A 25,610-nucleotide genomic window follows, 5' to 3' on the forward strand; every position below is an offset into this window, starting at 1 on the left:
GAGGATAACCACAGAGGTTACAACATCTGATAGACCTTGCTCTCAGTCTTGCTCTCAAATCTGCATTCAGCATTTAAATTTCTTTTATCCTCAGCATTCTATGTCATAAGATTACATTAAGTGAGAGGAGGGAGATGGCAGCTCATCACTTGCACCAGTTCTTACTGAAGAAGTTGTATCAGGCTCAAGTAAGTGGACAAAACCAATCTAGAGACACATACAAAAAAAAAAAAAAAAGAGCATGACAAAAAGCTCCTGTCAACTGCCACAGCTGCTCTTAGCCATGACACTCAGAGGAGTTGCAAGCTTATGCGAATTGAATAGCATATCTGGTTCAACTAAAGCTCACGTGCTGCCTTGAACCAGACACGAGTTGTCTCTCTCAACCGTTTCCCATTTGACATGAGAGCGACTACCCAATTTTAATTTACGCTTACAGGTTCAGAGAAGCTAGATGTTGTAGCTTCAGGAGACTTGTTTGCAATGAAGTCCATTACATGTTACTGCTGAGCTTGAATATTGAACACAGGACACTTACAAGAACTTCTAACATCCTGCTTCTATTTACCTTCATTTTGAGGTTAATATTTGACCTGCTTAGCAGTATTCAAGAAACACTCAAAAATTTGAAAGGTATAGTGGTTAAGTATCCTTCATTAGATTGTATGAAATAATGAGGCCTCCTAATACATAGGAAATAACAAAGCAATTGTAAGAAATTAATACCTCTTTCCAGCATATTCATTTATGTTATATACTATGCTAATTATACAGCTTCTCAGTCATTGAGATCTGACTCTCATCACATCAGCACTGCCCAAAAATAGAATTAGCAAGGGAAATACTTACAAGAGACTGTATACGCTGAAAAAAGAAAAAACCACCAACTACTTTGCTGCATGCCTTCACCCCTTATTACACTTTTCCTCTTTATTTTTAACCCCCAGATTAACAACTCTATTCTTATAGCAATACAAGGTTTCCCTGCTTTGCATTCAGAACACTAAAGAAGGTCAAGACAAAGTACCTATCTAGAACAGAAGGAACATTTACTGTGATAAACTACTGAATATAAAAATCAACATCTCACATAAAATAAAGGAGATAGGATTACGTATCATTAAATTAGCTGATCAAAACCTTTGCAGAACTGAAGCAAGTGGTGTGGAAGCCCAAAATCATGAAAGGCAATAATTTTGTAAAAATGAAGAGAAAGAATCCTTCCACTAATACCAGGCAAAATCCTGAAATAATAATAAAGCAGCTTCTCACTAACGCTATACTGAACATACAATAGCAGCAAATGCAGCAGCAATTAAATTGTAGTTCCTTTGTATACTACACAAGCCCCAAAGTACTCTGAATTCTACTTTAAAATTTTCTAACAGTCAACATATAATTTGTGTAATCATATTGCATTCATACGTGAGCAAATGAAAAATACTATCAAATTATGCAACAAAAACACTTCAAAGCATGTATTCCTGGTTGCTAAAGCTCTCTATTGCTTCCAATGCTCCCAAAGGACCGTGGCTAGAGTGACACCTGCAATGCATTATAAATGTGTAATTACCATTTAAATGGGGTAAGGAAAGCTAGTGGATGAAATGGGAAAAGGCATTCCCTTAAAGCCAACCAAATACTGAAATTTCAGGCATGATCATTTTAATCTACAGAGTCGGATTAACAAAGTCATTGTCATTCTGCCACTCATCCATGCATACTTAACTGAGAATCCTCTCTGCAGTGCGTAAGAGTAAAATAATCTAGTGTCTCCATAATTATTTGCAGCAATTTTTATTAGATTATGTTTAATATGCTAGCATATGTATTTACTAGACAGTGAAAAATGAAGACAGAAGACCCAAGGTTATAGCAAGACAATAATTTGTCTACATGTTATCAGAATATAAACTATATACATCAGCAATAATATTTAGGGATTTCAGAATTTATACATATTTTCTCTTTCATTTTTCCTCTATTACATACATACTTTCAGGATGTACCAACTATTCATGTAAGAGATTTTTCTTCAGGAAAAAAATGAGTTATGAGAATCCAGGCCTCAGATCAGTATATCCGATAATATAAATTCATCTTTGTATATGCAATAAAGCAAGCCTGTCAATAAATAAACGTTACATAGAAGCTTGCTATTGAAATTTGAGTTTTATAGTTGAATTACAATCTTTTTCATGTAAACTGCATTGCAAAAAAATGCACGAAGAAATGAATATGCCTGACTCCTTATAAGAGGGTATGCCTTCCATTAACACAATGAATGTATGAACTTGTTTCTAATTAGAGTCATTCATAGACTAACATGCTTCAAGTGGAGGCAAAATGGCACCTGCTCTCATACGACTGTGTGCATAGTATAGCTATAAGCAAGATTTGTTGAATTTGGTATATGCTTTCCAGAGGCATAGAATTATACATTTATATTCCTCAGGAAACTCAACAAGATCCAACAAAACATCCTGCAAAGGTCTGAAAGTTAAGTACTGAAGAGAGAGGATTGTCTTCACCAAAATGTAGGACCATCTAGGAGACAAGTGAACTAGTTTCACAAGCAAAATATGACTGAACGCAGCCTTTTGAAACATCACTTAACCCTAATGCAGTGCTTTGATCCATTAACTGCTATACTGAATTCAGGACCGTGTTCACTCCTTTTAGCCGCACTGCTGAGGAGATGCAAAGCTATATGTGTATCTGTACAGAGTGCTGCATGTTATGGACACACAGCCATTGCCTTAAGTTCTTCACCAGATCTATCCATCCCTATGATTCAAACTTGTGAGACTGACTCTAAGGTCTCTTCTAAGGAGAAACAAACACAAAAAGTGTGTGTTGCTTTATGTTGTTGTTTGGATTTTGTTTGTTTTTTTTTTTAAATCTGAACTATTGTTGTCAACCACTCAAACAAACCTCTTGAAACTTGGGATACAGGGTCAGTTATCCTATAAAATACCACAGGACTGAAGCTCATGACTGATTGTTAAACAAAAATGACTTGTGGTTTCTACAACATTCTTCCTCCTGCAGCTCAAGCTTCACAATGAATTTTTGCTCCATTCCAGCAAAGAAGCATACTTTTGCAAATGTTCTCCAAACAGAGAATTCCCTATAGAGATTGTCTGTATCACTCCCGCATCAGCCAAAGGGCAGGCTACAGATTCATGAAAGCATTCCCAGACTCTGCCAATCAGTTTAACAAGAGGATGAAAATTAACAGTTTTGAGTGACTGTTCAGACCCCTAGAATCAACCTCCTCTGACATTAGTGCAATTTGCATAATAAAAAGTGCAGTATAGTTTTAGCATATCTGCCTCTGAATACACAGTACTATTAACCCTATGAACAAATCAAATGTAAAGTGCAAGCACTGACAAGCCTAGATAACAAAAGCTTCCTATACAACACAGCAGGTCCTACAGTCTTGCAGTATTCTCCTACTGGACCACAGCTCCACTTAAAAACAAAGGAAAAAACAACAATTTTAATCCCTGCATTAGGCTGCATCCTCCATCCTTCTTTGTTAAGCTTGATTTTAAAAGTTCGCTATCTGCTAGTCAGTCTATCCTCTTCAATAACCATGAGTCTACTAGACAATTTCAACTAGATTGGTTTAGCACATTCAAGAGCAAACAAAAAAACTCCAAAATCAGTACTCTTACTTAGGAAGAGACCAGAAGAATGGCTTACTTTAATACATGTATTTAAATGCCCACCCCAAGCAAACACCCCAGCCAGCACATTTTCTCTTGTCAAGTGGAAAGTCAGTGCTGGAAGAGAACAGGACCATACTAGTGATGAGATCAGGTGTTCAGGTGACAGAAGACATGCATCAGTAGGAAACTGGGCTTGATTACTTCTGCTGCTCATAAAGCAGCTTGTTTCTGCTGTGAATTTTAATAATAATTAGGAAAAAGGAATCAATTTAGATACTGAGTATCAAAACAAGATTACCACTTACCATACTTCTTACGTATTTCATCATGCTTCAGTTTTCTTTCATGTTTCCTGCAACAAATAAAGGCATCAGAAGAACATTCAGACTGTTTTGAGCTGTAAGCAGAATATGATAATTACATCTGAAAGAGACAACATTTTTTAAAGTAGTATGCAATTACAAATATAAAAAAACCCCACATTTATCAGTTATAGATCTTATCTTTCTATATACACTTTATGTATCTATAATATTTCCTATAACTTCTCACTAATCAATAAAGTCAAAGTAAGATATATTTGCAAGCATAAAGAAAATACTGTTTTTTCTATATAGAAGTAATGCATCCACATATATGTACACACACTAAGGTATTTGCCTATACATAAGAAGCAAGGTGTAATATTGGAAGATTCCCTAATGCTTTCCAGCAGGGTGCATAATAATAAAATTTAGCTGTGAATACAGCATGCTTCAGAATCCTAATTCAATATTCAATATAATAATTACAAAAAGATAAAAGGTGTATTACTGTTTAAGCAATACAGCAAGTATAAGTGAAAACTGCTAGTTTCTAAAATCCGGCATGGCATCCATGCAGAGCATAAACAAAAATATTGTGTTATATAAAAACTGGATCCCTCTAGTTATATTGTCTTATCATACAACAGTTTTCAGGACTGTATCTAATACTGCCAAACTTTAAATTATTGACATAAACCAACTGTCTGATGAGTCAATTTCTTCTTCCCCTTCCTCCTCTCCCCTTTGCAAAGGTGAAGGGGGAAAAAAATGAAGTAAGTTTAAATGGAAATTGTTCCATCATTCCTCAGAAAGTTTTCCTGTATTTCAAAGGCAGCATCTATTTTGCTTAGTTTGAGAGCAAACAAAAAAGCTCCTACACAACTGTTTCACTAGGATGATCCAGGATCTATGTATTTTGATGAAAGGACATAGAATTTGGCAAAACAATGCTCCTCTAACAAAAAAATACAGTTTGTTGCCCCTATCAAAATTTAACCCAGCTAGACAAGTTGTGACTTTCGCCTGATTCTAATTTGCACATATTCAGCAGAAAGCTGTTAAGCACTGACAGCTTAATTCACCAAAGATCCCATCTACCCTATACGCATATTCCACCTCCAAATAATTCCTACTGCTAATCAGATCCTGTGTGTCCTCAGAAGCAATTAACCTGCTTCCCACTGAGCTGAAGGGCTCAACCAGCCTTTCCCTGCAACTGCACTTCTGGAAAGCATGCAGATAAAGCATGATGAGAAAACCAAACAAGACAGTCTGACTCAAAACCTTCCACTACTATTTCCCTGAGATACCTATCTCCCCTTCCACTATTAAGCCCCCACAGCATAGGACCAAAGCAGCCTGGCTGAACTGCAGGAGGAAAAGGAACTGAGTAATCAGGGTGATGAAATGAAATTCATGTAGAGGAAGAAAGTCAGGACTGAGAGGTTGAAGAAAATAGGAAGAAGAGAAGTCAAGTTTACCTACTGAGGGTAAACTGATCACAGGATTCCTGCTTCCTGTGTTGCCTAAGAGGAAGACATGATACGAGGCAAGGGATCTCAGGAAGAGAACAGAGATTCTGCTTAAAGCAGCCTTCTGTATAAAGCCAGACGTTATTTCTGTATAGTTTCCATGTGATATCACCTGACCTCAAACCAGGTTTTTTTACTGGTGGTACTAATGGCATGTTCTTCACTGCTTTGCATACCCTGTCTGAAATAATGGAGTCTCACTGCTCCAGTTTCAACTGAAATCTCAGTACTTCAGCAGTCAGTCTGAATCTGCCCTGAACACAGAAAGCACTAAGTATTTGCGTAAGGAAGGTAAGGCAGTAGAGTTGCAGGGAAAAAAAAAAAAAATAAAAAAAAAAAAAAAAATCAGGCCGTGTAGGCTTTTAAACCTCAGAAACACTTTAGGATATGTCCCTAGGCTATTCAAAACAAACCACCAAACATCTAAAATCTTTACACTGTTCAAGTTTGAAGGGTAAAACCATTAATATTTGTGAAACATTCAAACTTTGACAGGCAGCCGCGACTATACCATATCACCCATGACTAAATACTTATACAGTAAATAAGGCTTAGGTATACATCAACTGAGAAGAATCAGATGCAAATCTGAATAGGCAGTCACTGAATCAGCCACCAAGAGGTGGCTTACTGCACTGTTCACATCTTAACATTATGATCAACTGAAGTCACTTTACAGTCTTCTGAGTTGGTTCTGTTTCTTAATACTACTGCTAATACCCCATTTTCTGTATACTAAATTCTTGGCTCTTCATGCAAGTCGTCCCCACTGCTGTAAGCTGAGAAACTATTTTTCCTAATACTAACAATTCACATCATAATTTTCCATACTTGGTTCTTCACAAATGAACTGCAATCCTTTCTTTCCCTGCCCCCCCTCCTTGTTCTCCCTTACCAGTACACTACCAAATTATACTTGGCAGTTTATCTCATACAATATCTCATTGCTTTTCATTGGTTTATAAACTTCAACATGTAAATCAAGGTTTATAGATTAATAAATCTAACATATAAATGTACCATGTATTTGCAGCTGTAAATAATTAAATGAGTGTACAGAAAAAGACTAACTACTTGATACTACGTTTAAAAATGTTTTTTCACATTAGAGATGACATGAAGTCCAATAAAGGACTAAAAGCTACACGATACCCATTTCCCTTCAGTATTAGTCAAAAACTGAACTCCAGGTTTTCTTCCCCTCCTGCCCCTCCCCATAATTGCAAACTCCACATATCACAAGTAATTTTCAACCTTCTCAGTGAAACAACAGCTAGTTTTGTCCTCAAGAAGACAAGCAGAGGGCCAATGTCATTACCCTTACTCTTCATGCTAACAGCCATCTAGGTATTCCAAAAACACACTTCCTAAAATTCAGTTTATTACAGATACTTAACACAAACAAATTTTTAAGTTCAAAAGAGACTTTTACGGTGTACCTGAAAAGCCAGAAAATAGTAGGTGCTGCAGTTATCTTGAAGCTTGCAGGAAAAAAAAAAAAATTAAAAAAAAATAAAAATCACACACTATGCAACTTGGGCCTCCTTACTTTGTTTTTACCATTCACTAATGGAATCATGAAATGAAGCTCAGACTAGTCCTGTTCTCCATCCACTGCCAACTGATCTGAACAGCTGTATATGAAATAGCTGCATCCCACAGAAAAAACATAAGATTACAGGAAAAACAAACAGACCAACATAAGGTCAATGCTGCACCTATTTTCCACCCATACTATTTATCCGAATATCTATCCAGCTGTTTTCAGAAACTATGTGAAAACTTCACAGGTTGTACTAAAGAAAGACCACACAGTACAGCACAGTGTTTTCCTCTGTAGTCTGCTGGTCAGAAATGGCTTGTTGATACTATTAATCTGTTCTACAGCCTGCTACTACCAATTCATCCACCCGAGGCCTTACAGGAAGCAAGCAGTGGGTAGGGTGAGGTGTTCTGGTTGCTGGAAGCTGCCTACTCCTCATGTTTTCCCATGACCCCCCAGCCACACACAATGGGTATGCATGTTCAGAACACAGGAAATACCCCAGGGCTGCTGCTAAGCTCTCGCCTGCAATTAGAACAGTTTGTTTCACAGACACACTCCTGAGACAAGCTAGGAAAGAGGGCTGCTGCTGTAAGGCTGCAACAATCATTCTGGCAGAGCAGTCTGCTCCCAGCAATCCTTGTTCCTAGGCTTAATTCAGGAATGGAGCTGGTCTTAGCTATGCATTGCTAATTTCCTGGTGCAATACCACTTGCTCTGTGTGTGCACAGCAAACCCTGAAACTCCAGAAGTATCAGACTTCTTACATATTAACTGTACCAAGAATTTAAAGCTGATACACAAATCACAGTGGAAAGGTTATGGTACACAATCACCCCCCTATGCACCTGGTCATGAGCCTTTGCTTTATAATAAACACAGGTAAGTGTTGATTTAACTAAAGAACATAGCATAATATTAAGGATGTACATTTCACCACAAGGCACATGGTTTTGGCATACAATAAAATGTTGATATTCCTCATGGGTTCCCTTCTCTTTAGAGGGCAACAAAAGCATTACAAGAAAAACATCACCTTCACACTAGTGCTCTGCCTACTGTGCAGTGACTACTTAGACATGGATTAAAAGGTAGAAAATTTCCCTTTTTTCTGATCCATTGCAAGTCTTCAACAGCACTTCTCTGACAAACTGTGTGGTACGACTATGCATGAGCATACTTCCTAAACTGGCCACCTACTTCTTACCCTTCTGCACACATTCAAGTATGACACTTTCAGCTCACAAATTAAATGTTTATGAAAACATACTTGCATCCATTCTCTTCTTGGATAAAGTTTGACACTATGTTGCAATGGTGAAAGGGGAAGTACTGCTTTCTACTGTCCCCAAATAAATGCTTTCTTTGCTTTTTTCCCCATGCCTGGATTCATGCTGTCCTTGCATTCTGTGGATCCCAGCAATCTTACGGATACATGCTGAGACTGTTCACTGAACTCACCCAACAGAGTAAAACAACCTCAAAAACCCCACAGGAATGTGAGTAGCTTTCTGCAAAACAAATCGGCATAGCATAGAGCTAAGGAATGTTGTGCCTTGGGCATGAAAGAAAAGTAAGAATATTCTTTGCATCAGCAGTATGCTTTTACACACAATCTAAAGGGTTAAATTAGTGGCACCATTACATATAAAAGCATACATTTTCAAAACAGTAATTTTAGCTCAGCTACACTAGGAGACATCTAATTCTCATCTTCCCTCTGCAGAAAGTTACTTTTAAGCTTGTGCTTTCCTAAACAAGTACAAATGCAGAATACACATTACTGCAACAGTAAGTCTGTGCTGTTAAAAATAAAGTTTGTGCAGAACAAAAACAATGTGGTAAGTTTAAATTTGGTGAGTTTAAAAGCTACTAAACTGTATTATACACCTAGTGGAAAACTGAAATAGATAAACTGCCAGTATGTAATAGCTCAAAAAAATCAAAATCGCAAAACCAGAACTAATCATTCAAGCTTTGCACCAAGTCAAGCTCTGAAAAAAATCTTTGTTAAACATCCCCATTGTATCCTATTCTAATTCCTTCTATTGCCAACAAGTTTAGGAATTTTGTACAAGGCTAAAGGATGCATCAATTTAACCCATTAAAACAGAATCTATTCTGCTTCCTAACATCACAATGCCTACTTCAGAGCCATAACCATTGTTGGATTCAGGGCAAACAGTTGCTGTATTTGCTCATGTAATCTGGCAGTTCAGAACCAGAAAACAGATTTGCATGGAGTTAAGATGAGCAATTCTCCCAGCTCCTGCCAGAGACACGAGTGTAGGTACATCTGTAAGAGAACCTTATTGGCTCCCACTTTTACGCCCAGTCAGAAACGTAACACATTTGAGCAAACTAAGCATGTTTTATGTCTTATGCACATTTGTAATAGAGAAACAAAGTCTTCATGCAAAAGCTCTGCAAAGGGTCTCGTCTGGAGGTATGCCTTGCTCCCCGCAGTCCCTGCTCATATTAACAATCAATCTGAGTTCAAGAGAAAACAGCAGGTATCAGCAAAGCAGGGAAGGTACCCACCTGTTACTTGGCAGCCAAGTATTTACAGAACATAACCAGGAAGTGGCAAACCTAAGATCAATTTCCTTGTCAGTCTTTGGGGATTCAAACCCACACCTGACAGCTCCAAGCCTAGCATTAACTTGGTTAGGATTCTCCTCTTGTCTTTACTAAAGCTAATCCACTGTGAATCTCCAAAATAAAGACCACGAAAGGAAGTATGATTCAAAACGTATATCAGGCTTGTACTGAGTATCATGGCTCTACCTATAAAAACTGTTTATGTAAAGAATAATGTATAAACCATGAAGACTCAGTGGAGCACTAAGCTACAAAAACCTACACCTGAAAGAATGCCATTCTCACCAAGAAGCACTGTATCACTGCTGACTCTTGCACTACTTTCTACACTGTGCTACAGCTTTAGCATAAAGGATGGAAACATGGAATTAAGTCTAAGATTTGAGCCAAAGTTTTCCATATCCTGAGCAAAATTTCTAATAGGTATCTCACTATCAACTTCTCTACTTTTCCCAGCCAGATTTAAAAAAAAAAAAAAAAAAAAAACAAAAAACCACAAACAAAACAAAAAAAACCTGATTACCAAATTAATCCAAAAAGTGTTTTTTGCCTGTGAATCCCAGCTTCACTTAGGCATTAACTCATGCCACAGACAGGCATCAGTCCAGGAGAGACTAGGCAAGACTTCAGACATCCCTCCTGTTTGCTCTCGGCTGGCACAGAGCACTCATGGTACCTGCCACAGAGAGCATCAACCTGTTTGCTCTCTGTTCACTTACAGAAATACAGGCCCCTAATCAGGTTCACAAATCTCACAATAAGCCCCATTTTGTAAAAACCTGACATTGTCATGCTTAACTCCACAATGCCTCCTTGTTTAGTACGCCATTTATTCCTTAGAAGGTCAGAATACTCCTATATCACCAGGAAGTGTATAGCTATATATCAAGCTGTCAAGACTTACCTCTGAAGAGACTGTAGTCTTCTTTCCTCTCTCTTTCTAGCTAGCCGTTCTTCTTCTTCATCTGGTCTACTAGAAAAATAAGCAGGGAAGGAAAGCATAAGAGGAGGAAAAAGCAGTTTCACTGCTAGGCAATCACCGTTTAGTCATTTGACTTATTTTCAAAAAGGATTTATAGCCTGACCTGAGATACTTCTTCACAGCCATGTAACATTTCATTGCTGAATAAGCATAATTGACAAATTTGTAGAATTACCCTTTCACATCTTATAATACCCAAATGCTTCACTCACTGTAGTAATGTGCCCTTCAGACTCCACAGGGCAATTTAAAGCCTCTTAGGAACAGGTTGCAAACTGTTCCAGAAGCAGAACGCGTACTTGCCATTTTCCCCGTGTGCCACACCCCATTTTAGAGTAAGCGTAAAGTTAAGTCCATTGTTGCCCCCTGGAAGACTGGTGGTTCATAAGCCTTTGATGCCAGAACAATTTACCTTTCCAACAACCACCACTATCCAATCCCAAGCTTCCCCCAGGAAAGCAGTCTGCACGAACTGTCTTGACAGCTGCCTTCCCTGTTCTGGAATAAGCAAGGATTTACCTGAGTGCATCAGCTGTGCGACTCTGGAAAATGCTGAGCCTACACAGTGCATCTGAGCTGTACATGTGCAGATATGCTCTATTGAATGCAGGCACTTAAGCTTTGTGACCTGCCTTGGAGAAAGCTCAGCTTCACTTAACCATTAGATAGACCATATAAGAATTGTAGAACTCTGAAGCAAATGCCTAACAATATTTATTTGTCCGGGGTTTTTTTCTGACAGAATTAATGACAATTATTCAGGATTAGTGAATGGGCACCTGCCATGCTTCCCCAGGTGCTAATCATTTTTCAAAACCGAATGCACTATCTGAAGATGTTTGATACGAATTATTTACAATACACCTGCTAATAGAGACATGAACAGTTGTAGTAGCACGCATCTGCAGCAACCAACATATAAGTTAAGCAAGAGTGACATCCAGTGGTTAATTATAGCATGTCAAATGTTTTAACATATAAAAATCAGACACCAGAACTGGAAATCTGAACTCAATTTTTCCATCTGCTTAATCAGTCCATACATCTCGAACATCTTAGTAATTTAAATACAACCCAGTAATTTAGTATCCATGTAATGTTTTCACATACAAATTTTCTAGTTCCTCCTTTTTTGTTTCCACATAACAAATTAGAAAAATCTTGAGGGAGTTTAGCAGCACAAAACAGATGCAACAGGTCACCTTTACTGGAAAACAAGGTTAGATCCTTTTGTAAAACTAATCAATTCCCCACATTAGCATGCCCAGGAAGACCAGAACCTCCCATTCTTGGGTACTCTTCCGTAAAACTACTTTAGTGGAGACCCTAGCTTCTTATGCAATAGTCTCACTTCACATTGGTGTTGCAAAATATAAAACCATCAAACAAATAAAATGCTGGTATAGAATTCAGAAAATATATTTCTTCCCTAGAATTTAAAAAAAAGCATTAAATATCTTCTGATTTCTAGACACTTTGAAGGAATTGAGTTTTTCTTCAAAATTCAGGAAGTCTGAAATTATACTAATAAAAAAAGTGGTTGTTAAACTGACAAAGTTCAAGAGAGTCTATTTAATATAGTTTCATGAACAGTTGTAGCTCAAGTACATGGAACCAGACTCTTAAGTCCAAACACAGGATAAAAACAATGAACTGAAACAATGCACCAATGGTGCTGGGATTCCTGGGGTAGGCAGCCAGCTATGTTACTGATGTGGGGATTAATGCACCTAAGTATTCTCTGTGTTCGAGGAAAAGATAAGTGCTGGCTTCTTGAACATTGAAGCCCCGCAGCTTAAAAACTCCCAGAAAGACTACTGACACTTCTGCAAAACAAGGTTACACCTGAGATCTGAGACAATACATCTAAGTAGTCAGTAAAACAGATCTAATACTATATTTCTACAAATTTTCCTTCTTCCAATTCGTTAAAAAAAGTTTTTGTGGAAAAGGAATCCCCAAAACTGAGGGAGCAGAGAGCAAAAGAATTCCTGCTGAGAATCAGTGGGTTTAAAGCCAGTAATGTAATCAGGCTTCACTGTAATAATACATTCTGAATCCTCCTGAAATAAGCTGGACCCCACTCTGACAAGACCTTTAAATCCTCTAAGTGTCACAAGATTAAGCTTGACACTTTTGGAGTACTGGCATAAGATGACTCTCAACTAACCCTCTATTTTTAGAATTAGATGTTACAGTACTGATTGACGACTTAGCTACTAAAACTGAAGTCTGGCACAAATCTTTCTCTTCACAGGAATCAAGCTTTATTTGTTGGCATGTCAACATGTAGGGGCCTACATGGTTCTTCTGCAGAGGACATTGGCAGATCTTACATAAAATCTAAAACAGTTCTATACATCTTCAGGGCTTATCAGCACAGGGCTAAAGAGTTATCAATTTTTGCACTAGGACAGATTTGGTAGACCAATCTACCAGCAGAACAGGTGCATGCATCTTCCTCAGGGAAAAGAGAAGGGAATGACATGTTATTTACAATTATTTTCTCCTTTCTTTAAAGGCATAGATGTACCATATTTCTCTGGCTTGAAGGTCAGCACTAAACACTGTACAGCTGCAGAAGTTCTTTAAAAAAAACAACCCTCAAACAAGAGCAATGAATTACAGGTACTTGAAATAGTATAGAAGGTATTTCAAATCAAGAAATAAGGTCCACATTTTATTCATGTGAGAAGTACTGAAGGAAAAAAGGAACAGAGCTAACTGAAACTACACTGCCCAGAAACCTGAGCTCTAAAACTTCAGTGATAGAAGGAAGCATATTGTGCTATCCCAATAAACAAGGCTTTCCAGGTGTTTCATTAGGGAATAAGCACTTATCACTTCACATGGCAGCACTGACTATTTTAGCTACCCATCAACTATTTCCCTCCCTTTGAAGGGTATTAGCCAATTAGAGAAGGAAGCCAGTAAAAAAAAAAATAATTTACAAGCCCTCCAAGAGCTAAAGAACATTTAATTTTTGCAGTATTATTTTAAGTAAGTCACTCTTGGTATCTTCGAGCAAAAAAGTATTATCTTACACACAGAATAATTTGTTGAATTGGCTTGTTGAAGACAGGTAATCACTTAGATACTGACTGTCTGCTGACACATTCTAAAGCAAATTCTGAAGCATGGATACCAAGTGCTGTAGGACATTGCTTCTCAGTTACTTGTTACCCACCTGGTCCCTTTTTGCTGTACCATGAGCTTGCCTTGATAGAAATTATTCTGTCATCACAAGAAGCAAGTATTTATTTAGCATTGAAATATTTCATGTCCAACCTTAATAAGGAAGTATAAAATGTAGAAATGTAAAGTAATAGCTTACTTAAAGAACACATCTGTGATCCTACCACTAATAACATCACTTCAGTGTCATTTCAGCATCATTTCTAGTGCCATACTGCCTGACACTAAACACCTCTTTCTGTTGTCTCTCAAATATAGCAAAGTGACCAAAATTGCTTCCAAATTAAAAGATCCTTAGTATATTGGAGAGTAAAAATTGTAGGTAGGGAGGGAAGACCAGCACCCAAAGTTAGTAAAGGAAACAAATATATGTATTTACCTCCTGGAACGCCTTCTGCAGTAACAGCAGTAACAGCAACAGACTGCTATGGACACCAGAATGAGTCCAGCTACTACAGCTATGGCAATAATTAAAGCCTCAAAGTTTACTGAAAAATATGAATATATTAAACTTGTTAGACTCCAGCATTAACATTTGTCTTTCTGATAATTTCCCTCCTTCCCAAGTATTTTTTCATCTCTGTATGCAAAAAAAAAATATCAAACACACAAATCTGTGCAACTAGCCCAGTTAAAACTCAGCATATTGCATTAGAATTTTGCTACTATGCATAATCTACACTGAACAGACATTAAGTAAAATTGCTCTTTACACATACCAAACTATTACAAGTCATCCTGTAATACTTTATATATCTACTGGCGTGATTCCACAGTTCTGTCCTCCCAATCACGACCTTAGCCAATGTACAGCATGAACAAAAAAAAGTGATGCAGCAGCAGTGTACACACATTACATGCAGCAGCTGGAGAACAAGCAAAATGAAGTAAGATGACAATGTCAGAGGATTTGAAGGAGCCAATATAAAACTCTCCATAAACCTTCCTGAGTCATCTTCTATGTCCAAAGAGTGATTAAGAAATGGGGGGGAGTGTGTGGGGGGTGTGTGTATTATTTTAACAGCATACACTGTAACAACTGTAGCTAGTCTAAACCAGGATAGGACTGCATTCATAAAAAAGAATCAGAAATCTGATGTCCCAGAAAAGAGTGAGGCCCCGGAAGAAAGCAAACAGGGATGATATAAGCAAAGCTACAGACATAACTTTGATGAGTTATTTAAAGGACCTAACAAAGGACAAAATTAAATCATTCAGGGAAGTTGTAACACAGAAAAACTAAACACCTCTTCCCACCCCACACTATTTTAAAGCATGATGGGGGGAAGGAGCAGGGAAGCTGTCTCTTCTCCCTTCTCCCACATAAATCCCTCTGAACTCTGTCAGATTCAGCAGCTTCATGCTGCTGTAGTAATACAGAGTAGCTGCACATGCACTTTTTACTGCTTCAGGGTACTAGTGATAAGACAGCCAAATTTAGCAAGCAAATTTCAGAGGGTCTGTCCTCTCTGATTACATGCACAAGCCAAAGAGTCTGTTACTTCTCTACAGATCTCACCAACTCATGCGTAGTCAAGGCATATCCTTCACAGATCTTGCCAAAGATTAGACCACAGCAAATATTTTTGCTTCTGTGTTATAATTTACTGGGTACAGTTTATAATACAGATTAATACATAGTTTCTAGTTACAATACACAAGTAAACTCTGAACTTGTGAATTCTGAAAGTAACACGTTTCACCACACCACATTTCTCATTGTTACTTCCCTACAAGCTACAAGCAATTAAATATACTTCATTCAGTGAAGTAAAAACAAAAATGGTTTTAATCTCCATTTAATTTTTAAAAAAGTATACTATTTAATTGCAGAAAAAAAATATTTTGAACCCATTAACAAAGCACAGAAAAAGACTGTCAGTTTTCAGTCTGCATTCCTGTCTCCACTATCTATTTCATTTGCTTATTATTCATGAAAAACAATACAATTAAGCTACTTTGTATTATGTTGCTTCTATACCATTCGCTTCTTCACTGCTGGTTAATAATTTGTCAACATGTCTTCCATATAAAATTGTAACTGGAAGCCAGTCATTTGTTTTTGACTTTGAGAGCTGCAATATTCACCTTCATTTTCAGCAAGACTGAGCCAACACTATTTTATTTGCAAAAAGAAAAAACACCACCACCACGCTCACAAGGTAATTAATTTTCCTGCTGTGTCTGAAGGGGACAGTCTCAATAAGACTATATAACCCCATGGCATGCTGCTGCGTATAATTTGTAAAAAGTCTGTTAAGGAAATACGTGCCTGGGTTTGGTTTTTTTTATTGTTGTTGTTTTGGGGTTGGGTTTTTTCTTCTTTTCCCATTTTTACTTTTTTGCTGAGAACGTGCTCCATTACAAAGTTTTGATTCTGTGTTGAAGCTACATTCAATCTAGAAACACAAATGGCACCCAAGTTAGAAGCCATTTCTATAGCAGGAGTAAACTGTCACGAACACCCTTAGTATCAGTAGATACCAGTAATCACTGCTTTGCAAAAGGACATGCTTTTCTGTACTGGGTGTGGCCAAGAGAGTTAACTTTCTTCACAGCAGCTGGTATGGTGCCATGTTTCAGCTTTCTGGCTAAAACAGTGCTGCTAACACACCAACATTTTGGCTGTTGCTGAACAGGCTTGAAGAACATCAAGATTTTGCCTTTTTCCCCACCTCCACTCTGTTCCCTCCAGTGAGTAGGGGTGGAGATAGGCAAGATTGGAGAGGTTAGGAGGGGACACTGCCAGAACAGCTTACCCAAACTGGCCAAAGGGTATTCCACACCATGTAATGCTGTGATCAGCAATAAAACCTGAGGTAAAGGAAGAAGAAATGGAGGGGGTATCTGGCTTCCAGGGTGACTATTGTTTCGGGACTGGCTGGGCATCAGTCTGCCTGTGGGAAGTAGTAAGCAAATTTCCTTTGCTTTTTTTTTTTTCCTCTCCCCCTTTTTCCTTCACCTATTAAACTGTCTTTATCTCAATCCATGAGTTTTCTTGCTTTTGTTCTTTCTATTTTCTTCCCCCATCCCACTGGGGCCAGGGGAGGGAGGGAGGGAGCAGCTGTGTGGGTACTTAGCTATTGGCAAGAGTCAACCCACCACTCTGCTAGAAAAAAGTCTGCTAAACATTTCATAGTAACGGCATTTACTAGAATATTGAAAGCTCAATTTCCTTAAAAGCATGCCTTATCAGTGAAATGATAGCTTTTGTAGCTCTAAAAATTCCAAAAGTCTAAGCATAAATGCTTTCTCTCACAAAACAAACTACAGAGCCCTTCTGCCAAGAACAAAGAACATAAAGTTCTCCTCTACTGTCCAAATCTACTCCCTGTTTGCAGGGATTCTATAAAGTGGTAGCATTCAGAAACCTGCACGCTCCATTTTAATAGCGATCTTCTACCTCTGCTACTCTAATTTACACTACTGCATAACGTCACTGCTCTAAGTGTGGTAACTTTCTTCTAATTTACAGTTAACGTAGTCCCTGATAGTTCACTCCCACTTGTTTTTGCCCTTTGGCCTCCTGGTGCTCATGAGCAAATACACAGAAAGCAGCAAGCCTTTGCTTTGCTGGACTGCACCTGTAGTCTTAGTTCATAAGGCAAGCTTCCCAATGTCCTATTTGTTCTCTGTTACAGTCTAGTCTGAATTTAGATCTGTATGCACAGTATTGCAAAAATAGCTCCAAAGATTTCACCCCAATGACACCATATGCACTGTACTGTATTTTGTAACACAACATGCAAAGCAAAAGGAAATCTAAGAACAATTAAAATACGCAGCACTACAATCTACAGTGGCACTCTGCAGGTTCCTTTTTAACCTTAACTGCATTGCCTTCAGCACCCACAGACCACATAGTTTTTTCAGTTGTTTAAGCAAAAACATTTTTCAGGAATTTTGGGGTGGCTCCATGTCGTGATTTAACCCCAGCCAGCAACTAAGCACCACGCAGCCGCTCACTCACTCCCCCCCCACCCAGTGGGATGGGGGAGAAAATCGGGAAAAGAAGCAACACCCGCGGGTTGAGATAAGAATGGTTTAATAGAACAAAAGAAGAAACTAATAACGATAACACTAATAAAATTACAACAGCAATAATAAAAGGATTGGAATGTACAAATGACGCGCAGTGCAATTGCTCACCACGCGCCGACTGACACCCCAGCTAGTCCCTGAGCGGCGATTCCCTGCCCCCCACTCCCCAGTTCCTATACTGGATGGGACGTCACATGGTATGGAATACCCTGTTGGCCAGTTTGGGTCAGGTGCCCTGGCTGTGTCCTGTGCCAACTTCTTGTGCCCCTCCAGCTTTCTCGCTGGCTGGGCATGAGAAGCTGAAAAATCCTTGACATTAGTCTAAAGACTACTTAGCAACAACTGAAAACATCAGTGTTATCAACATTCTTCACATACTGAACTCAAAACATAGCACTGTACCAGCTATTAGGAAGACAATTAACTCTATCCCAGCTGAAACTAGGACACTCCATTCCTGTGGTATTGGTTCACTGCTGCCACTGGAATATACTACAAAAATTGTGGATCCAGGCATATCATCCAACATTTTAAGAAATTTTAAAAAAGGTAAGAATGGTCACCTTTTGTCAACAGGGAATGACCTTATTTCTTTGTACCTCAGAAGTATGGTTTAAGAAACAGGTGAATCCTGATTGCATACATAAAATACTCAGCACATTCCAACATCACTGGTTCCCAGTCTAGACTTTACCATCAACAGAACTTCCCTACATACTAAGTGTTTTAAAGCCATTGGATCAGCATAACTATACTGGCTGTTCACAAAGAACCCTTAACAATGACTAAGTCCAGAAGATTAGAGATCATGGCTCCAAATCATAACCACTGCCTCCTCCCCCCACCTCTCCAAATAAATTATCAGGAAACAACTCCAGCAAGCTGTAGTCTTACTTTAATCACTCATAAATAGTTCTCTACAGCAAAAGTAAAGTTAGTACCTACTCCAGCAAACTCCCCATCGAGCATTTGAGAAGGAACATAATGAAGATGGAAGAATGCTTCTTACAGGGTAATCAATACAAGTGTTGTTGGTGTAACACCAAAGGCACTGTGCAAAAGAAAAACAAACAAACAAATTATTGATCTTCAAAAACAGTTTACAATTTATTGCTCCTCTCCACAGACAGAATCCTCAAGCCAGTAAAATACTGTATGGATATATGGAAAGTGTTTTGTAGTATAAAACCCACAGAAGTCCTGGTACAATTCCTAAGCCTAAACTGAATTGTGAGTAAGTACATTTTGTACTTATAGATAATAAATATTTACATTATCCTGAAAAATTTGGGAACATATTGAGGTACTACGTATACCTGAGGATAAAATGGCTTTGTGTTTAGAATTTCTGAAATTAACAAGTAATACAAAACCAGAAAGCCAACTGTTCAGAATTTTAAAAACACCTGGTATCTTTAAGGAATACAAATACACTTATAATCTTACTTCACCCCTATATTCGACTATCAACAGAAAGAAAACAATAAAGAACTCTTACAATTCTTCAGGTTTTGCTGCAAGGTAAAAAAGATACAGCCTTATCCAATCTATGCTGCAAAGTACACTGGGTACCTTAATTGTGCACACTTACATATCTGGATATTTTTAAAATTTAAAATTTCTTACATGTATTATAGCTACAATACAAGCACAACATTTCTGCTTTTTATGCCACCACTAAGCATCAAGCTTAAGTTTTGTTTTTCATCTGTTAAAATAAATACTCATTCAAAATTCCTTTACCACACAACTCAACCAGTGAAGAAGTTTTGGATGACAGTAAAAGGAATCCTTGACAGAACAGGGTTTTTTTAGGATTCATTATACAAAAAGCTCATCCAGGTACCATGCTTTATCTAACAGTACTATCAAGAACATCTCTGTCATACATCCTCAATTGCACAAAGTCTGTTATCTTGCTCTAAAGGGTTAGAAAACGTTAAATACAAAGGAAACCATTCGCAGTAGATTCTGCTCTCTTGAAAAATAGTGAAGAAAGACAAGAAAAATGTATTCATATTTTGTAGTTGGTAGGGTGTACAAGTCAAACATACCCATAAAGACACATCAACAAAAATAATTACGAATGTATAATAAGGATTGCAAAAAACCTGCCCTCCTAAGTTTTAATTTTAATCAAGGATGTTAGATGAGAACACGCTTATTTTTGTTGGATTGATTATTTAATAAGAATTAACAGTTCAAAAATAATGAATAATAGAGGGCAGACTAAAAGTCATTGCTGAGCTTTGTTTGAATGTAACACTGACTCTGTTTTGAGTGGGAGGCTGGACTAGATGACTCATGAGGTCTCTTCTAACCTCAATGACTCTATACTGTTGGTCACAACTAGGAGCACAGAATGGCCAGCTGTATCACTCTGATGGAGACTACTGCATGCAACTTAAAAACATGTAGCCCAAAAGGTGATACCTGATACAGCTAGTGACTGGTGCAGAGGCTAAAGTAAAAGAAAATATTTCAACTGACTCATTCCCAATGCTAAAAATTGAGCTGTCAAAATCAAGTCAGAAAAAAGCCTAAACTGAGGGTGAAACATTTCCTTAACTTTGATCCTCATCTACACAACCTAAAAGTAAAGACAGAAAAGATTTTATTTTATTTTATTTAGGGGTAAATCATATCCTTTGGAGAGTATGCTAGGAACCACATTCCCCCTCTGATAGATATCACTGACTTTATTTTAGTAGAGTCTCACATGGATAATTAAGTGCAACATCATTACTTCAGTACACACTCATTTTAAGAACATATTCTTAGTATTAAAAGAGATAAGATAGTAACTATGAACACAAAATGAATGCTTCTTCCTCTATAATCAAATAGATGTACGCAAGGTACTATTATCCCCACTTTTCCTTCAAAAAAAATTGGCTATATTTATTGATCATATAATTTCCTATAACTGTTGTTAGATCCTTTTTTTTAATGCCTAGCTTGCCTAACATCCATTTTCCACAAGAATTTAGATTCCATACATTTGTTATTAGGACAAAAATGAGAATGACAAAAATAAACAGCTGAGGGGAAAAGCGTGTTGGTAGACCACTCAGAAGTTAAAAATGAGACTTTTGAAAATTATCCAGAATGCTGAGGCTCTACACGTGCACACAGATTTTAAAATGCAGTCCTATCTTTAACTAGTGCTTGCATTACATATTTTGTCTTACACACTGTCATATGGAGTTAGAAACATGAAAACAAAACTCTCAAGATGTTAATCAATAGATATTTACACATTATGTGTTAACAGATAAATTTCTCCAAATTTAATACACCTGGTAATCTACTAGTCATAGCAGTAGATATTCTTTGAAGTAAATAAATTGAGTTTCAAGATTGAACAGCTCTAATCAAAATCCTTGTGTTATTTTTTAACGTACCACTTGTAAGGAATAAGATTAAATGCAACAGCGTATCTATAAAATTACCACTCAGAACTTATTGATAAAAACCACAAGAAAATAGGTATTCATCAACTCTAAAGACCAACCCAAAAGATGAACCCAATTATAATTATGATAAAATCTGAGCATTTGGAATTATAATTCTATTTAACTGAATTAAATTACTACATTTTAGGGTTTGTTTGGAATTGTTTATCTATTCACCAAATGTTTAATCTTCATTTTTATGTGCTGCTATCTATATTATCACCAATATGAAAACCTGATTTTTTTTTCCACTGAAGCAATTAATTTCAGCAATCCCTTGCTTTTGTATTGCTCACACAAATGCTAATGGCTTTGTTCTGTAGCCTTTCTTTTCTTTTTTTAATGTATGTGTGAATTGTCTGCATCAAGCCTAAACTGCTTTCTTCAAGGTTAACACTGATGCTATTGAAGCAGTTGCCCTGAATCATCCATCATTCTGTCACCAAAACAAGCCTGGACACTGTCATTGGTTTGACAGATTTTGAAAATAATGTATCTATAACTCTGTTAATGTCTTCAGTACACAAGCACAGCTAAAGGATTTATTTCTCTCACAAGGTGAACACATAGCTTTCTGGTTAATAAAAGTTGTATTCATGTATCTACCACAGCAGCAGAGCTTACTTGAAGTGACAGTCACACCAGTGGTAGTGCTGAACATTAAAGATTAAGTGACCTATATTTTCCATTTCCTACTTCATACTTTTGAAGATGAAGAGTTCTTTACACAATGCCATGCTTATGACAACAAATACACAGGTCTGACAACACACAATAACCACATCAATACCAGGCAATTAATATTTTTCCATTAAAAAAAGCCAAAAGATGCAAAAGACAAGCATAAAACAGGTAAGTTTAGCTCTTTCTCAATTTCCCCTACTGAAAAGGTTGTGCAGTAACTTATGTAACTTAAAGACTCCTGAAATATCTATTTTCAGTGACTTCTGAAGTTAGAATTCAAGACAATCTCTCACTTTAAATCAAGGAGTTTTTTCTACTTTGCAGGGACAGACACCTTTTGCATACTTATCACGACTCTTACTGTGGAGCTAAATGGTTTTGAGCAAAGGACAGAGAAACAAATTCTACTGTGGTTCTTTTGTTGCCTTATTGCAATCTCACTGGAAATCTAAACACTTTGCTGCCAGAATGGAGATCTAGCCTGGCAGTCTTAAGCAGTTACAGTCTGATGTACTCAGGGGAGAGGCCAACATATCTGAACATCTACAAAGCATCGATCCAGTCTGCCTCAGTTAAATGCTTGGGGCATCTCCAGAGAAAAGCATTTCTAGTTTATTTACATTAACTTCCCAGTTCTATTCAGCATACAAGAAATGTAAGCCATTTTACACAGGTAAGATTCAGTTTATCTAGCCCTTGTATAAGATGCAAACTCAACTGCTCGCAAAACGAGCACAGCAGCAATATCAACTCTCTCAGCTGCACTATGAAAGCACTGAGCACACGCTGAGACTGGAAGCCCACCTTCTACTCTGTCCATCCTCTCCAGACAAAGCAGAGAAATAGCCTGAGCGACCAAATCACAGAGCAACCCTGGCAAAGTGAAAGCACACTGGCATCAAGTGACAGAGGGGAAGCAGCACATCAGTTGACTCGACCATTTAAATAAAACAGAGGCTTCCTTTTATTAAGGGTTGTTTGACTAGATTCACCGTTAAAAACAAAACCCCCACCAGACAGCCAAACCAACCGCAACAATCTGACTTCATATTAAATGAAAAAAACAAACAAACAAAAAAACAAAAAAAACCACACACCACCAAATTCTCAGTCAAAAAGGATGTTAAAAATCTTACCGAAACATTTTTTAGACATTCTTCACAGGACCTCTGGGAAAACTCTGAACATGCTAGAAGAAAAACCAACACAAAACAGACAGATGATATATTTATTTTTACTCAATAATGTCAAGCATTTAATACAATAATTAGCCTTTTCTTTTTTCTACTTCTAGATAAAGCAATGATTTTGATTGAAGCAATGAAAGCTCATTATTCCCATTTCAGGAGAACTGCAGCAAACATACAAAACAGTTAAGCTTGACCTCTGACATAGGAAAATGATTTAAGCTTACCTGTAACTTCAATTTGCCTTCTTTAAGGACAACATGGGAGATATAACCCAAGAGCCTCCCTGTGTCTCTGCTGAAGTTCTAAGACATTTACACTTCAATTTAGAGAACATTCCAAGTTTTCCATCTTTGGAAGCCTATCAAAGGCTGACCCTTGCCTAAGGTTGGTCCCCCCTCCATAGACATTAACCTTTTTCTGGGGAAAAGAAGTTTTTGAAAAATAAAGCTCTCCAAATAACATGATTTTAAATTACAATAAGAAAATATTTCCACACATAGGACACAAAGTAATTTTGTAAGATGACAACAAGAAGTCTGACAGAAGTTTGAAAGTCCAAGTGATGCAGAAGGAAGTTAATTCATATTTTCTTTGGACTTTAAAAACATCTTCTATCCTAAAAAAAAGGAAGTATTTACTGGTGTTCACATTCCCAGAAGATTCCAGCTAAAGGCTATGACTTTTTTTAGAAGTACTGCATGCTTATCATAAGACTGGTCTTTTTGATCCATAACGTAGGCATAATTTGTCACCCACAGGACCACGTACATGCCATAGTCTTGACCCAGATGAACTACTTGACAGATGAGGGGGAGTTTCCTCTCCTGGTCCGAACCTGGATTTTCTTCCAGTAATTGAAATTCCTACAGCAGTTTTTAATACTATTTAATGAAACTAACTTCTGATTATTTCCACATATATCATATAAATATGAGGGGAAAAAATATCTCCAAATCAGGAATCCAATTCTACTTTTAATGAATAACAGCATGTTAGTCATAAGCACTTACCCATCTGAGCTAAATTCTTGGCATGTTTTGGGATAACTACATATTTCAATGTTTTCTTTTCATAATTTAATATTATACCTTTCTGGTCCTAATTCTTAACACTAAATGCACTTTATGTAACAGTATATTTAATTTAATAATAATTTAATTTAATAAATCTGTTTAGAAAAAACACTTACTAGTTTATCTGGTACCAATTAATATTGGTACTGGTACCAATTAACTGAGAAACAGCCTAAGCATTAAGGCCCATATACCAATTCATGGAAAAAACCTGAAAAGATGACTCGGAAATAGTTCCCAGTTTAAACTAAAAAATTTTCAAGTGCGATTATTCCACACAGAGTACCACCATGCTTATTATAAAAATACTTCATTACATTTTCAATTTAAGATTTAACACACCTAAACAAACCAGCTTTCTGAACATGAATTAGCAAAGTAGTGTCAGAAGCGTGCAAGTACACGAAGGACTTCTAAAAACGTGATTTAGGTTACATTTTCAGTAACTGAATCATCTACAGAAAAATCAAGAAATGTAATATTTTTAGGTTCTTATCAAAGGAAGTAATCTTACAAGCTTTTCATGCTGTTTATCTTCTTTAACTGCCTTTCTACTGACATATTATAGCTCAAACCTATATGGGCATACATAACCAAAAGACTGGGGCTTAAATTATTAAAAAAATTAGACTTCTATTATTTGTTTATTCTAAAGAAAAGCATAGAAGAGTCTTAATGAAAAATACTTCAAATATATCATCACAACATACATCTCAAATCAAAACATCTTTATGTACTGCTGTTACAAAATGTAACATTACCAGGAGTTAAAAAAAAAATTTCCATTCTGCTTTATGTATTTCTCTGCATCACATAACTTAAAGACATATAAATTTCCCACCAGTTACAGTATTCTCCACAAGAGCAGAGGATAAAACAAAACACCTCTCAAACTGAAAAGAAGAAAAACCCAACAAACAACCTCTCCAATATGCCATGCTAAAGCATTACATATACCAGCACATTAAACAAAAACAACTTTGAATTTTTTTTTATTCAGATAGATATCTAAGTTGACAGTCTCCCTCTAATATTTCAAGGGACTACTGTATTATCTTTATCAGGGGAAAAAAAAAAAAAAAAAAAAAAGCAAGCCATCACACCACTACCAACAATAATTCATATTGTATTTTAAACAGTATTTATCTAGCACAACCATTCCTCCTATATTGGCATATAACATCAGCATTAATCGCCTAACATGTAATAAAATGAGAAATCACTTTTACATATCAAGCCTGGTTTACCAAGCAGTGGAAGCATTACTTTGATAAGTGGTGTCATTTTTACCAAAATAGTTTGGGGTAACACCTTGTACAGAGTGAACTGTAA

General features: G+C 37.1%; 1 protein-coding gene across 1 annotated transcript in view; it reads right to left on the bottom strand.

Moving 5' to 3' along the window:
* LOC115339484 (pituitary tumor-transforming gene 1 protein-interacting protein-like) overlaps window positions 1-25,610 on the bottom strand; it is a 32,426-nt gene that overhangs the window by 4,507 nt on the left and 2,309 nt on the right. Inside the window, exons 2-6 of the mRNA XM_030009539.2 lie at window positions 23,152-23,204; window positions 18,822-18,927; window positions 14,215-14,323; window positions 10,563-10,631; window positions 3,983-4,029 (exon numbers count right to left, since the gene is read on the bottom strand). Of these exons, the coding sequence (XP_029865399.1) occupies window positions 3,983-4,029; window positions 10,563-10,631; window positions 14,215-14,323; window positions 18,822-18,927; window positions 23,152-23,204 (384 nt within the window). The remainder of the gene's footprint in view (window positions 1-3,982; window positions 4,030-10,562; window positions 10,632-14,214; window positions 14,324-18,821; window positions 18,928-23,151; window positions 23,205-25,610) is intronic.

This window comes from Aquila chrysaetos, chromosome 3, assembly GCF_900496995.4.
Source record: "Aquila chrysaetos chrysaetos chromosome 3, bAquChr1.4, whole genome shotgun sequence".
Lineage (NCBI taxonomy): Eukaryota > Metazoa > Chordata > Aves > Accipitriformes > Accipitridae > Aquila > Aquila chrysaetos.